We start from the raw sequence: 16,096 nt of genomic DNA, 5'->3' as shown, positions 1-16,096 counted from the left end.
GAACAATGAATTTAAAAAACGTTCATCGGTCTGTTTTTAGGTGAAAAAAGCAGAATGAAAACAAATTGAAAAGAGAATAAACCAAAGCTCTAACAGTAATTATCTTCAGTTAATATTTTATAGATCTTATTTTCATTTTTTTGCACATTAAAATGATTTCTAATTTTATGCAACACACTTAACTTTTTAAAGAAGTTAGCATGTGAGCTCTTCATCTTTGCCAGTATTATGCATAAAGAAACAGCATAAAATTATCCTATCATCCTGGTTGAACAAAGAAAACAAATATTTCCCCTTGCTGTCTTGGGCCACTCCAGTCCCACTTTGTCATTTGATACAAAGGGACAATGTTACAACTTGCCATTTGTGGAAAGTTTTCCTTAGGAAGTTCATGTAACAACAAAAATATCCTGATGGGAAAAATTTTCAGTGACCTGACTGTTTTGACTATGTAATGACAAATCCTCTAATGTTTCTAAAGGCACTTGAACTCCTCTATAAACATTGCAATCACTTCTCTGAAAAGCCAATTTAGAAGGACAATTTAATTAACAAGCGTGAACCTTCAAAACTAAAAATGGACAATTTCTAACTTACCCAAGATAATTGCCAGAAAAATAAAAGATTATTACATGGTCATATTTTAAATGCCCTTGAAGATTGAAGACTTAACTTCTTTTTATGAGAGATAGAGAGAGAGAGAGAGAGAGAGAGAGAGAGAGAGAGAGAGGAATCTTCTGTCTACTGGTTCTTTCCCAAATGCTTGCAACAACCAGGGCTGGGCCAGACTGACACCAGGAGCCCAGAAGTCATTCTGGGTCTGCCATGACGATGGCAAGGATCCACGTCCTTGGAATGTCACGTGCTGCGTTGGAGTGTACACATTAACAGGAAGCTGTGAACAAGAATGGGGCAGGGATTTGGATTGAGGCACTCTGATAAGGCAGACGGGCATTCCACGTGATATTTTAAAGGCTTGGCCAAATACCCAACCCCTGCACATCCTTAAATCGTTACCTCACTGCAACAACCAACACCAAAAAACCCGAGAACAGAGCTCATTCTCTAATGGTGTCTGGAACTTTATATGTACACATCCATGTGAAGCCACTGCAAAAGCTCATGGAAAAACAATACTAATGAGAAATTTGTTATGGGGTAAACATTTTTTTTTTATTTTTTTAAAACCCATGTCATTTTCTTAACATATGCATTTCCCATGAACTTCTTGGTGACTCCTCTTTCACAGACATAATTACAACTATCCTTTAATTTCATTTCTCATGACCTTTTAAAACAACTATGCTTTAAAATTGTCATGTATATTTATTTCAAAGGCACACACAGAGAGAGAGAGAGGAGTAGATAGATAGATCTCTTCCATGTACTAGTTCACCTCCAAGTGTTGCAACAACACGGACTGGACCAAGCCAACGCCAGGAGCCCAGAAGTGACTCTGGGCTTCTTAGACGGGCGGCGGGGACCCAGGTACTCGAGCATGAAACTGGACTGTGAAGCAGAGCTGGCACTTGAACCTGGGCACTCTGATATGGGATTTGGGACCCCCAAGGAGTGTCTTAATCCTTCTACCAAGCCCCTGTGCCCATAATATTTTTTAAAGTTTCTTTGCATAATACCTGCTGTGATATATGGAAATGTTTTTGGTGATTGGATGTGTGTGAAGAGCATTGGAGACGACCTGGACTTTTAACCTGTGTATTTGTTCATCTGTACAAGTGAACCTCACTGGCTGTCTTAGCAGAAGCAGGTTGAACCTGCTCTGCTGACCTGGGCCACCTCACCTCCTCCCCTCTCCTAAGGAGCGCTCCACCTCCAGCAGGTCCTTACCAGCACTTCAGTCAGTTCCCCACGCTTACAGCTCTCAGGTCCTGAGGCCTTACCAGCCAGGTTAAGAGCTTTGTGGCTTTGCTGCTCATTCCTGCCCTGGGCCTTACAGCCACATTGGACAACTACGGACTCAACCCAATGAGAGCAAGGAGAGAAAGACAGAAACTCAGCAACATGAACAATGAAGGAAAAGGTTGTTTTCATCACACTGCTGTGCGTCTGGACTCATGCCCAAGCTACAGTGTGAATTCACTGCTAATGCAATGCACCATCTCTTTTGTTAAGAAATTGGTTTTAGTGTAAGCATTAAAATTATCATCTAGAGCATACATGGCTGTGGATACTTGCCACTCCATCCAGCAAATATTTCCAATCTTAAAGTGGCGTGATTGTGATGAACCTGCTCTGTCTGTGGCAACATAACTCCCTTCTCATCCACTGTACCTCTATAAAGGCAAAGTGGTAAGCGGATCCCTTCAAGAGTGTGCTTGCACTGTGAGGTGGGTGAATAAGGTCACATGAGAAGTGCTTCCTTTTTTACCCCCACAGATTTCTCTGGGTCTTGCTTTTACTCTTGGCAACCAAGAGTGACACAAATATAAGTGTCCTGCCTGTTTTACACCTGGGAGAGTCGCTGGCCTGGGCCAGTTCATGTTGCATGTCCTAGCGCTGGCTCTGTGTCCTGCATTAGCCTGTGTGCCCATTCAGATAGGCTTCCCTGCCCACCTGTCCTGCCACTGGAACCCCAGCTCCACTTTCTTCTGCTCCCTGGTCTCTGGTCTGTCTTCTACGTCATCAGGGCTGGGCTCGCAGGCTCTCGGCTTCAGCTAGCCGAGGCCTACAGCTCCTCTCCGAACCTCTCCTCCTGCCTTTCAGTAATGAAAACAGCATAGCTGACACATAAAAGCTGGAGAGTTCCTCCGTACCACACATTGTGCTGAGTGCCTTATCTACTTCAGTGTATTGTCACCATTTTCAGATAAGGAAACAGAGAACTGTTTAACACTAATTTGTTCAAGGTAACTCTAAACATGGTTGGTGCCTGCCTGGACCCCAGCCTTTTCTCCAGGTATTTACTGTTTTCGTGTAATTTTTTTTTCAGTTCTTCAAATGCATCATTTACTCATCTTTTGATAATAAGATACAATTCCAATGGAGCTCTAAACACTGCAGCCCAGGCTGACTGTTTCAAGTTTCTGGAAAAAAAATTGCAGAGATATTTAGGCACAACCCGCGCCTTAACTTTAAGTTAGTCATTCTGAAAACTTTATTTCTTATGACAAATTATCAGAGTATGCTCCATCCGCAGCTATGGCCTTGTACATAATAGCACCTTTATCTTCATGCTGTTTGTAAAGAACTATGATTAACAGGACAGTGACCCCATGTGACAATTAAAACCATTGCTCATCCAAACTAAGATATTCTGGAAAACACAGATCTTAAAGACGCAGCATAAAGAAGGCAGTAAAATGTTAGCTTATGAAGTTTTTTTAGTGTGGATTATTCATACATACTCTGGATTACTGAGATAAATAAGATACATTAAAATTAGTTTCAGCTTTCTCAACTTTTAAATGTAGTTAGTGGAAATTTTAAAAGTATAAATATGGCTCATTGTGAAGGCTTGCATAATGTTTATAAGCCTAGAAATGTATATACCAAAAGTTCTGAAGTCTGTAAAGTAGAAAATTATAAAAACCATAAAATTTAATTTAGCTTTAACTAGAAAATATACCTGAGGTCAGAGGCCTTCATCAGGAGTTGCAGGAATAATTCCAGGAGGAATGGAAGGGTCCCTTACAAGACAAGTGGCAGAGAGAACATCTTGTGAGATTAACTGAGAGCCTGACTTCCACTGGTTGTGTCACCCTAAAATCAAGCTTCTTTTCAACGCTTTCTGCTAAGAGCAAAGAGTTTCCTGTTATAGTAAGAGGCTTTTGTTAGTAAATCCTAATTCTCACTGATGTGTAACTATGATATTTTTATTATAGAAGTTATGTTCCTGCTAAAATTATAGACAATGATTGTCACAGACAACTACCCACCAAACTCCACCAACTTCATTTGGTAACTTTGCTCTATCTCACTTCCTTGGTCAGAGGGCTTCTCAACTCTCTCTTCGTACTAAGCTTTAAGACAAGGGCAGAACGTCACAGACTAATGTTTGTACAGCCCCATATGTGGAAGCTTCGACTCCCAATATGATAGGATTTGGAGATAAGGTGTTTAGAGGAAATACCTCTTAAAAATCCAGGCAGGATTAGTTTACTTGTAAGAAAAGACCAAAGAGCAGGTGCTTCCTTGCTCTGCCTTGGGCGATGGACTGAGAAGGCACCAGTATGCAGGTTTCAAAGACGACCTTCACCGAAATCCTATCATGTTGGCACCCAAACTTCCAAGCATCCAGAACTTTGGGAAGTGAATGCCTGCTTACGCCAAATGGCTTTTCTCTATAGCAGATATAGCTAAGACAGATACCCTCAGCAAATTCTAAAAAATTGTAATTGTGGTTTTATACTTAATACTCATTAATTATTTATAACCAAATTTCTTCATTCGAGGTTTTGGCAACCATATAATCATGGTGTGTGTGTGTGTGTGTGTGTGTGTGTACGCCTCAGGTATACTCAGGCCCTTATGTGTCAGTTGTAACTGTACACCGAAGACAGTCAGGAGGTCACCTTCAGTATCCCAGATTCCCATCACATACCTTCCAGTTGTCCAGGTTTTCAGAGATGAAGACAACTGGGAGAGACCAAGTAACCATTCTGAGTGTTGGCGATAAGGCTGATAAGAAAAACCTTGTTTGGTGAAGAAAGTGACATAATCCTGGTTTGATCGTTTGCCCAAACAGAGGTGAAATAATGACCTACCGTGAAAATCTGTTATGATTAGGGAGTTAAGACTAAGGCCAGATATAAACTTCGTGGAACAAAGCTGTTGTGAGACCCATGTTTTTACTGATCTTGGGAAAGTCTCAAACTGTATGTGCACAGCCTGAAGGCCACAGCGCAAGCATGGCCAAGTTCACACAGACCAAGGATGGAGGGACCTTCCCGGGTCACACAGTCCTGTTGTCGGAGTCACACCTCCCAGGTTCCAGTGCTCAAATACATTGCTGCTCTTAATTGACACTGGGGCATTCAAGATTGTGTTTTAAGTAATACTGCAGACATTTTATTAGGAAACCAGTGACAGATGTCATGTAATTCAAAAACGTTTTCTTGGTTAATGCATGGAAAAAGCTACTTCAACCTCAGGGATACTCAAGAAAGGTAACACTTAGCTTGGTCTTTGGGATGGAGCTGGTTGGCTTTGTTGATGTTGATTTTGACCCCAGCCTCATCAAGCAGACCTGCAGTGTTTAGAGAAAATGAGCAGTGGAGGGGATGAAGGAGGTTGATGTGGAAGCATGGAAGGAAGCGTAGTTGGTCCCATTTTAGCCTTTTCCAGGCTGCTCTAAGACCCCAGTCTGAGTAATTTATAAATAGAAGAAACGTACTGCCCACAATGATAGACAGCAGCGTTTGTGTTTGCAGAACTGTATGAAGAGTACACTGTTTGCTAGGTGATAGTGGAGCTTCTTCTTATCTACACGCAAAACGACAAAATCGCATCCCATGAATAGAAAATTTTTCCAAGGTCAAAAGACTTAAAAATTTAAACTGTAAGATGAATGCAAAAGGAGAGGATCTCTTGAACAACAGATAAAATAACAAAGAGGAATAGAGATTATACTGAAAAAGTGCTTGATATATCATGTCAACGATTAAATAAAAAGATACATCAAAGATTTGCACAAAATATTGGTTACAATCTAACAAAAATCTCAATATGCAAATAACTTCCAATTGGCAGCTGAAGTAATGCAATCTCTAATAGGTAAGTAGACAGAAAGTTGTACTTGCAATTCACACTGAGGAAAATGCAAATAGCCAATTAAAATATGGAAAGGTTCACACACTCACAAGTCAAACTAAGATGTCACTTCACACCCATTACCATCTAACCAGGTGGAGCTTTGCCAAGAATGTTCAGAATTAGCTGTCCTGGTTTATTGCTGGCTCCACGCTGTACAGCAATTTGACAAGCCCTAATAAATTAAAAATATGAACCACCAAATTCTACTTGTTACACTCATACACACGCAGACATACGTTGCAACTGGGCAAAGTTAAAGTAAAGGTTAACCTTCTTTAGGGGATGGAAAAATGACCTGTGATTTATATGTCTGGCTATCATGCAACAGTTATTGCCAGAAACAAATCATGTCTATATAGCGCCCAAATGGATAAAATCCAAGACCACAGTGTTGTGTGGTAAAAAAAAAAAAAAGAAGCCCCAGTAGGTAGCGATAAGTAGGGATAATGCTCATTTACCGCATCTGAAAGACAATAAGACACTCATATTTGTTTGCTATGGGATCTATACCCACAGACACACACAGGCAAACACACATACACACACAACAGCTTGTACAGGAATGACATACAGGTGTTGCTTGGAAAGGCACACGGAAAGAATATATTTGACTTTTTGTATTAACATATCTTTTTCCTGAAAAGAATCAGATTTGGGAGCAATTCAGAGCTCATTAACGTTTGTACAATCTCGGTGACAGGTGAATCAGGGTCTTTCACATTATTTTTTGTCTGTTTGAAATATTTCCTAATTCCAGTTAATTTTTAAATTTAGACATGGACTCTGATGAGACAACATTCTGCCCAAATCTAGCTACTTTGTAGCTAGAACAGCTCTGAAGCCTCAGGAAGCACTGCCCAGTCAGATAGGGGACAAAGTGGCTGAGGAATTTCAGCACAGGTGCCTTTTGCCCCGCAGGCCGTGTGGGCAGACAGTTCCACCTTGCCTCAGCTCCTTGCGAGGGGAAAATTCACTGCAATCTCTCCATTCTGGGTTATTTGCAAAATATATCTAACCAGTGAAGCACAGAGTGTACAAATAACGGCCTAAAAGTTAAATGTGTCTCTCACTGATACCTTTTTTGAAGTTTTGACTTCATTGCTCATCTATAGAATCTAGAGGTTTTTAATAAAATCTAGACTCCCAGCCTCTTTCCTAGATAATTCTGGAATAAACAAGTCTTAATTCTAGAGTTCCCACCAGCAGCTGGCCCTGAAGTTTTTCAGAATTCTACTGACCCCACAGCTGGTTTGCCTCACCTGCTGGCCTCAGTAGGCATCTCAACTCCCCATTTCACAGTTAAGAAAACTCGGGGCTCAGGGTAGTCAGTTACCTTGCACAGAAGCAGAAGGATTCTGTGGAGGGGGTTATTTTGGCTCACACAATTATCAGTTAATTTGTGAGTACTTCCCTGTATAAAATGAAGGTACATTTCATGGTTTTACTGACATCGTCTTTGCTTAATTCAGCAGGTACAATGGAAATTGCAACCCTTAAAACTTTCAATAAAAACCGATTTCAAGTAGCAATAACAACAATATAAAGAATCATAACATCAGAAAGTTGCTAAGATTTAGCCAATCAAATCAGAAAGTAACATGTAAAAAAATCATAAGAGAATACAAGCATTGAATTGAAAATGGCATATTTAGAGTTGTGTGGGCTCATAGCACATAGATCTTTCAAGCAGATCCTCACCTAGGTGTAATTCCCCACCCCTTTCCCAATCGTTCTGCTGTGAGTCAGACAGATGTGGAAGCCCTGTTCTGCCACTCTCGCTTAGGTCTCGTCCTAACACTCACCTCCCTCAGGTCTTCTGCATTTCGGTGTACTGGTTGCTGGTTAGAGCAAGTGACTTGGCTAAACTCTACCCATCATGCCTAGATGTCTTGAGCTGCTTGGACTGGACATTCATAATCTTTCCAAAGTACACTTTTGTTAGAAACAGCTCACCCAAAAATTACAGAGACTACAACATCCGTTAGAATGGGAGACAACAGGCAACCTAAATACAAAATGAATAGGGGGATCGTTCATGGTCACGTTGTGATCTTAAATACTGACACGGACAGATCTGTAGGTTCTAAAAGGATATATATATCTATCTTTGCGCCATACAGCTATATACAGCACAGTCTCACTTGCGTTAGAGTACAAATAAAAACATGTGGTTGGGGACCCATATGTGTATGAAAATATAAAGAAAATGGAAAGAAGCATGAAAGTGAAGAGAACAGGAGGATTTGAGAGAGTAGGGGAACAGGAAGAAGGGTGGGGTGGTCAGTGAGAGAGTTTCAGCTTCTGCGATGTCTGTAATTCACTCATTTAAGGCTTAAACAGTGGGCCTGTCCTGTGGCACAGTGCGTAGAGCAACACCTGGGATGCCAGAGTCCCACTGGAGTGCTGGTCCACGTTCCAGCTGTTACACTGTCCATCCAGCTCGCTGCCAATGACCCAGGAAAAACAGCGAAACACGACTCACATGTTCAAGCCCTTGTCACTCATGTGCGAGGCCCAGATGAAGCTTCTGACTACGCCCAGCTCTGGCCATTGGGCCAGCTAGGAGATGAATCAGCGCCCGAAAACTCCCTCTCTCTGTCTTTCCAATAAATAAATCTTAAAAAGTAAAATAGAAACTAATTAAATAGTTAAAAGTTGAATAGACGCCATTTGGATTACCAAGGGCCCTAAGTTCTGAAATTCTCATGTTGACAAATATTTCTGGTTACTCCTTTCTAATCATAGCCTCAATTATGAAGTTTGCAAAACTTATTATTACACGGGGTCATCTTGCCTTACCCTGTGAAAATCAGGTCCCCACCTCTAGGCGGCCTAATAGTTTTCAGGATATCTTATTGCTCTTTAATGGTAAAGAAGAAAAATATGGGGTGGATTTAAATAAACAGCTTCATGGAAATTCTAAGCACAAGTCAATTCAAAGTGATAGAATTGCTCAACTTATCTCCACATTAATTCTACTTCTTTGCTGATAGCCTTTGCTTTTTCCAGTAACACCCAGGGAGCGCTGAAGGTCAAATTTTGACAAGAGTAAATTGAAGCCCCAGGAGATCAGAATTCAGCCTAAGGTTCACAATCTGAGAAACCAGGGCTGGAATGTCCACCGGCTTCCCTTACCAGTCCTCAGTCAGGGCTGGCCAACTCGACCCCATGCATCCCCGTGTCCGGTGTTCTCAAATATCGTCCCTGGCGATTGTCCATTTATTTACTGACCCTATTTCCTCCCATGGCTTCCTCCTGGGAAACTGGACAACCCCCTCCTTCCCTCTTCCTCCAGCTGGGCATGGTCCACCTGTTGCTCCCGCATCTCAGTTCACTCCTTTCCGCTCCCGGTGCAGTTCCCCAGACTTCCGCGGACCCCCCTGCCCGGGTTGAGGCTTCAGAACAGCATCCACGGGATGGGGACGGCTTGGGTCTCGGATGCCCGGGACAGGATTTCACAGTCCCGCACTCACCTTGGCTACCGCGGGCGTAGCAACCGGAAGCAGCAGCAGGAGCCGAGGCAGAAGCGCCAGCGACCAGGGCACTGTCCTGGAGCTCATGGTGGGTGCCCGTGGCGAGTCCCTGCGTGTCGGGCACCCACAAGCTCTGGGGCCCCCGGGTCCCCCGCCCTGTGCGGGGTGGGGATCTCCCGGCTGTGAAGTTCACCTGGCCAGCTCGCCGACGAGAGTTTTGTAGTGCTCAGCCCCGAGTTCTGTCCCTCCCCACCCAGGGTTTTGGTTGTGGTTCCTGCGGAGGGAAGAAGTGGCTCAGGTCCCGCCCTCGTTCCCCCTCCCTCTTAACACACCAGGCACTGTCCCTTCCACTGGGCATCGAGCCCAGGAGGGAGAAAGTATTGGGCGCCTGCAGGGCAGGTGGGCGTGGATCCAAGGTAAGGGGTTAAGGAAGCGATGCGCCCAAAACCCAGGCCGGGTCGGGGGATTGTGCGGGTCGGAGGTGAGGAATCTGGGGGCGGGGTTGCTGTCGGGAGGTGGCTGCGCAGAGTGGAGGGAGTGGCCTGCGGCCCTGCCCAGAATAAGCTAGAGGCGCGCTGGGCGTCTGCGCTCCGGAGGCCCCGCTCCAGCTCCTGCGGCAGCGCAGCCAACTGCCTTCCCCTTTTCCAACTCGTGTCCAATCTGCAGTCGCCAGACTTTGCCCGAGAGCGCAGTGAAGAGGCAGCTAGGTCGCAGGTGGACCCTGGTGAGGAGGCAGAGTCCCGAGGTACGTGTCCGCTCTGCAGAGCTGGGGCGCCCTCTTAGAGGTAAGGCAATCACTGGCCTGGGGCCCATGCCCAGTAGGGGTGGGCAGTGGAGGAAGTGCCCATCTAAGCGTTGGCAGGAGGGGCAGAGGTCACCAGAGGAGAGCTTGTCTGGCTCCCAGGCTTGTCTGCCTGGGCTTGAACTAGGGCACTGTGTGTTTTGATTAGTTAGGGGCTCAAGTTACCGGTCTGGCAGTTGGGCCACTACAAAATGCCAAGGGCAGGAAGCAGCCGAGAGGGAAAGAAAAAGCGCATCCTATTCTGCACAAGGCTTAATTAGCTTTCCAGTTGAATCTTCTCTGCGGGAACACAAGGAAAACGAGACCCAGCTCTGGTCCAGTCACTCCTTCCTTGCCTTGGACATACATGAGCATCCTCTGGCCTGCCAGACCATAGGTTTCCAGCAGGGCGTCTGCCCTTTCTAGCCTCAGGGTCCACGATGGACCCTCCCTCCCCCCAGCACTTAGACAACGTGGAGCATGCAACATGCACAGAATACAAGTAAGTCGGAATCGACAGAACTGGAATACAGTTCTCACGCAGAGTCTTAAAGGCAGGACATAGGAGCATCAGTAAATCCTTGTTATTGCGTTCAATAACTAGCTAACGGCAGATCTCCTAAACAACTATAATTATAAAGAAGTAAGCACTGCCAATGTTGCTTGGAGATAGCTCCTTAAATTGGAGTGCAGCATGAAGAATTCTATTGGCTGCAGACTGGGAAGAACTGCTGAACCTACTGTAGCCCGTTGACTTTTTCTCAAACATGAAGAAAGTGCTGGACTTCCGTGAACAGTGAGTGAAAATATGGATGTCAATTTTCCCCCATTCAAGTTCACAGACCACCTGACTGAGCATCTGGCTGGGGATATAAGCGTGGCCTAGTTTTCTGATGCCTGTATTAGTGGGCTATAATAAAACACTATGTATGAAGCAAACAATCAGGTCCGACTTTGGTTGTATGGAACCACCTGCTTGTGATTAGAACCAAGGTGTAGTAGTATGTTGGAGCTGCTCGTTGTTGTTGTTGTCTAAAGATTTATTTATTTTTATTGGAAAGTCAGATATATGGAGAGGAGGTTGCAATGATCAGAGCTGCGCCAATCCTAAGCCAGGAGCCAGGAGCATCTTCTGGGTCTCCCATGCAGGTGCAGGATCCCAAAGCCTTGGGCCATCCTCTACTGCTTTCCCAGCCCACAAGCAGGGAGCTGGATGGGAAACAGGGCTGCCAGGATTAGAACCGGCACCCATATGGGATCCTGGTGTATGCAAGGGAGGACTTCAGCCACCATGCTATCGCACTGGGTTCTTGGAGCTGCTTTTCTGGATTGTTAAGTGAAAAGGTTGACTCCCCTTTGTTCTTCTCTCTTTTTTAAAAATTTTTTTATTGGAAAGACAGATTTATGGAGATAAAGAAAAAGACAGAGAGAAATATATTCATCCACTGAATCACTTCCCAAATGGTCACAATGGCCAGGGTTGGGCTTGTCCAGAACAACAAGCCAGGAGTCTCTTTTGGATCTGTCCGCTGGTGTGGTGTCCCAAAGCTTTAGGCCATCCTCCACTGCTTTCCCAAGTCATAACCAGAGAACTGGATGTGATGTGGAGGAGCTGGGAGATGAACCAGCATCCATTTGGAATGCTGGTGCCACACGGTGGAGGATGAGCCTATTGAGCCATGGTGCCAACCTGTTTCTGTCTTCTAGGCTCAATTGCCAGCTGTGGCAGTGCAGTAAATTTCCCTGGGATCCTTTAAGTATCCTGATTGCCAGTCCACCCCAGGTAAATTCTGTCAGGTTGCGTAGTGGTGATGCTGTTTTTAAGTTCTCTGAAGGGCTCCAAGTATAGCAGTGATTGAAGTTACATGCACATATTGGATAACTGCATCAAATTAGTGTATCTTAGAAATATAACTGCATACAATAAAGTGTTTAGGACTTAGAAACATTCTGGAATTTGCTCCTGAATCACAGATGTTGGGGATTATTAATTGGGAAACTACATTAATAGGGAAGATTTTTAGAGATTCTTCTGCTGCCCTTGCGCATTAGGAAAGCAAATGTTCTACTGATGAGGTGATTTTCAAAGTCATACAATAATCTTTGAATTTACATTAACTCCTGAGAGAGAGAACCCTGTTGATACTAATTTTAAACACTCTTTTTCTTTTCGCCTTTCCTGAAACGAAGGTATGTTTTTTTAATAAAAGATCAGACTTGGCTTTCTTTTTTTTTTTAAAGATTTATTTCATTTTTATTTGAAAGGCAGAGTTACTGAGAGAGAATCTTCCATCTGATGGTTTACTCTTCAAATTGCTGCAATGGCTGGAGCTAGTTAGATATGAACCCAGGATCTAGGATCTTCTTTCAGATTTTTCACAAAGATGCAAGGCTCCAAGAACTTGAGCCACTCTTCACTGCTCTCCTAGACCGTAAGCAGGGAGCTGGATTGGAAGTGCAGCATCCAGGACAGAAAGTGGTGTCCGTGCAGGATGCCTGCCCTAGGCAGAAGCTTAGCCTACTGTACAACAGTGCTGACCCCTCGACTTCGCTTTCTCAACTTTGAAATGGGAGGCGGAAGTCACCTGCAGGTCATTGCTCAGGCAGTATCAAGGCAGGAGAGAAACCGAAGATGTCAGCACAGAGTGGAGAAAACAACAGCCAAGAGCTCACTCCCTGGAGTTGAGTTGGAGTCTTTCCGTACTGATGAATGTGACCCAACGTGTGTGGGCTCAAGTTGCCCATTCTGGAACATCATGATCAGCATGATACCCACTACAGACAGCTTTAGGATTCTCATAGTCCATCACAAGCTCTTCTGCTAGGGTCTTCACATGACAATGGCATTTTTGAATTGAATTCTTTTGGTACATAAGGAAAACAGGTGGATATATTCAGACATGATGTCACAGGGTAGAGATGGATTTTTTTGGAGCTCAGTACTAACGGGGCAAGAGTCAAACATAGCCCATTATCTGCCTTGACATTCTCCGAACAATAGGACCTTGACCTTGCAACCTGGCTCCAATAACATTAATGCCCTATGGAGCTTGTTGAAATCAGGCCCCATCCAGACCAGCTAAACGGGAGCCAATATTTGCCAAGATTGCCAGGAGACTTATACACATGAAACTCTTGGAAGTGACTTGTGTAAAAGCCAGACTTGGTCATCATTCCATACCACACATCCCCATTCTTCTGGGACTGTGATGTTCTTACCAGGCAGCATTTTCTCTAGATTTTAAATTACATAATACATATATAAAATTATGTAGTTATATATATCTATAAAATTATATATATATGTATACACACATACCCTCCCGGTGACATATTTTTTTAAAAATACTTATTTATTTTTATTGGAAAGGTAGATTTTACACTGAGAAGGAGAGGCAGAGACAGATCTTCCATCCATTGGTTCATTCCTCAAATGGCTGCAACGGCTGATACTGGTCCAAAGTCAGAGCTCTCCTGCAGGCTTCCCGCGCAGTACAGTGTCCTAAGGCTTTGGGCCATCTTCCACTCCACTGCTTTCCCAAGCCACAAACAAGCTGGATGAGAAGTAGAAGCAAATGGGATATAAACTGGTGCCATTTGGGGTGTGAATACTTGCAGAGGGAAGATTTATTTACTGAGCCATCTCAGACCCCTCCCCATAGCATCTTAACAGCACACCCCTAGACATTTTTTTTTCCCACAGTTGGGCTTTAAGTGTGAAACAGAAAAAGGAGAGTGGCCCATTCCTTTTGTACATACAAAGGATATAGACACCTCTATTTTTGACCTTTTTAATTTTTTTATTATTATTTTACTTTTTCTTATTATTATCATTTTATGATACAGTTCCATAGGCCCTGGGATTTCCCTTATCCTCTCCCCATTTCCCTCCCCTCTCACTGAGTTCCCCTATATCATTACCATAGTATAGTTCTTAATACACAATCATATGTCCATTATTGAGGGCATGGACAATGGCAGAGTCCAGCATCCTATTGTCAAGATATAGTTAACAGTTTCATTGGGAGTCCATCTTTGATTTGGAAGTAGAGATGCATACTGCATTGTATCTTCACATCTGGATATGCCAGTCTCCATTTTGGCTTTGATATGGGTTCTGACCTAACTGACCATGCTTTTGACAAACATTTTTATACTCCCTTTAAGATATCTGTTTTTCTGCAAGATGTTTAAATATGTTGTTTGTTTTGATGTATTTCCATGTAAACCCTATTGAAGGGCTTCAGACTTTTGCGTTCTTTACAATTATTGAATAAATAAGCAAATGAGGTTGGTAGTGACTAGTAAATGAACAAGTGAATGATCTGAACAGCTCTGTATCAAACTCACCGTGTTCATATTCAGTTTGTTTTGTGATCCTCCTATGACCCCTCTGTGGAAGGACCTGCCTCTGCTCTGCATGAAAGGAGCTCCCGGCTGTGGGTACCTCCTTCTTTCATCTTGCGTTCTCCTTCCGTTTTCTTCTTGAGTCATTGTTCTCCTTTCAAGAACTTTCTCCTTTCAACACTTCTGAAACAATTAGACCCTTGGGTGCTTTCAGAATATATCATGTCAGGACCAGCTGTTGTCGATTCTTGTCGAAAGGGCTCCGGACTCCTCCTTTGCTTTTTCGAGCTTGCGGTTCCTGCTCTGTTGCCTGCATCTACAGATCTGTGGGCGCCACACAGCTTCTACCTAGTTTCCCCTCCTGCAGGTTCTTTCCTTGAAAAAAAAAACTCTTTTACGTTAGGATCAGTTATTATTTAAAATAGCACATGGTGTTAGTAAGAATAGGTTACATTGGTGGCAGTAATAAATTATTTTTCCCAAAATCTAACGGCTGCAGATTTTTGTTCCCTTCATTTGTGCTACCTGTTGATTACACCAGCTGGGGAAGTAGGCGGTGGCTCTGCTTGTCATAGCTACTCACTTACTTCCTGGGATCCCCTCTTGATGTGTTTTGCTCTGATAGGCTCAGAAAGGAAATGGACTGTGCCAAGTCAACAACTGGCTTAAAAACCTCCACCTGCGTGTGACTCCTTCACTCCCATCTCATTACCAAACCAGTCACATGGTCATGCTTCATTTCATAATGGGCAAGCAAATGAAACTTACTCCATACCTGGAAAGCAAGCCCAAATTGAATGGTGAATGTTCAGAAAACCAATACCACGATCCAGCTACTGAGCTTTCTGCTCATCCCCAAGACTTCTCCTGATCCTATGCAGTTACCCACAAACTCCAGCAAATCACTGATTGTCACTGTTATCACAGACAGTATGTTATATTTTATTACGTTAGTTTTCTACTATGTTATATAAATAGACTCTTATTGTGTGTGCCCTTTTATGTTTGGCTGCTTTGGTTCAGTATGGTGCTACTCTAATTCATCTACATTGTATATATTAAGCAGTTTGTCTCTTTCTAGTGTTGGGTAGTACTCACCATGTGGGTATCATCTACTTGCTTTTATAACCATTTATCTGTTGCTGAATGATTGATTTATTGTTGTTTGGCGATGAGTATTTCTGTATATGTTTTTGACATACATTCATTTCTCTTAAGCACATTCCTAGGGTTGAAAAGATTGGGTCATAGAGTAGCTTTATTTAATTATGAAAGAAATATTTTTCCAAAACTGTGTCATAATCTTACAGTTTCCTTAGCAATGTATGGAAATTCCAGTTGCTCAATATACTTATTGTGCAGTCTCTTGGTATTGCCAGTCTTCTTTATTTTAGCAACTCTAATAATTTTTTTTAAGATTTATTAAGGAGTCTTTATTAACTAAGCTTGATGATAATAGAACACACTAGAAGTAGCAAAACTCAAGTCCATACAGCAATCCAACCAAACATAATCCCAAGAGGAACAAATGATCATTAGCCTTAAGTCCACTGTTAAGCTGAAGACCTATGTCCCAGCTTCCCCAACAATATAAGTTATGCTAAGAGACATGCGATGAATAACCTGGACACACAAAGCTGCAGACATCCACCTTTCCCTGGCTTCTCTGCCCGCATTCCATCACTGCTAGGCCTCACCTCTCCTGGAACTTCTTGACAGCACA

At 43.2% G+C, this 16,096-nt stretch overlaps 2 protein-coding genes across 2 annotated transcripts in view; one reads left to right on the top strand and one right to left on the bottom strand.

Annotated features, from left to right (window-relative positions):
• The window catches only part of COL4A3 (collagen type IV alpha 3 chain), a 122,385-nt gene extending 113,053 nt beyond the window's left edge, over positions 1–9,332 (bottom strand). The window contains exon 1 of the mRNA XM_058664297.1: positions 9,246–9,332. Coding sequence (XP_058520280.1) covers positions 9,246–9,332 — 87 coding nt within the window. The remainder of the gene's footprint in view (positions 1–9,245) is intronic.
• A 348-nt stretch (positions 9,333–9,680) lies between these two features.
• Positions 9,681–16,096, top strand: part of COL4A4 (collagen type IV alpha 4 chain) — a 123,015-nt gene continuing 116,599 nt past the window's right edge. The window contains exon 1 of the mRNA XM_058664296.1: positions 9,681–9,990. Within this exon, the coding sequence (XP_058520279.1) occupies positions 9,681–9,990 (310 nt within the window). The remainder of the gene's footprint in view (positions 9,991–16,096) is intronic.

Source organism: Ochotona princeps, chromosome 5 (assembly GCF_030435755.1).
Source record: "Ochotona princeps isolate mOchPri1 chromosome 5, mOchPri1.hap1, whole genome shotgun sequence".
Taxonomy (NCBI): domain Eukaryota; kingdom Metazoa; phylum Chordata; class Mammalia; order Lagomorpha; family Ochotonidae; genus Ochotona; species Ochotona princeps.
Note: the sequence above shows the minus strand (reverse complement) of the source record. Positions and strands in the feature narration are given on the sequence as shown.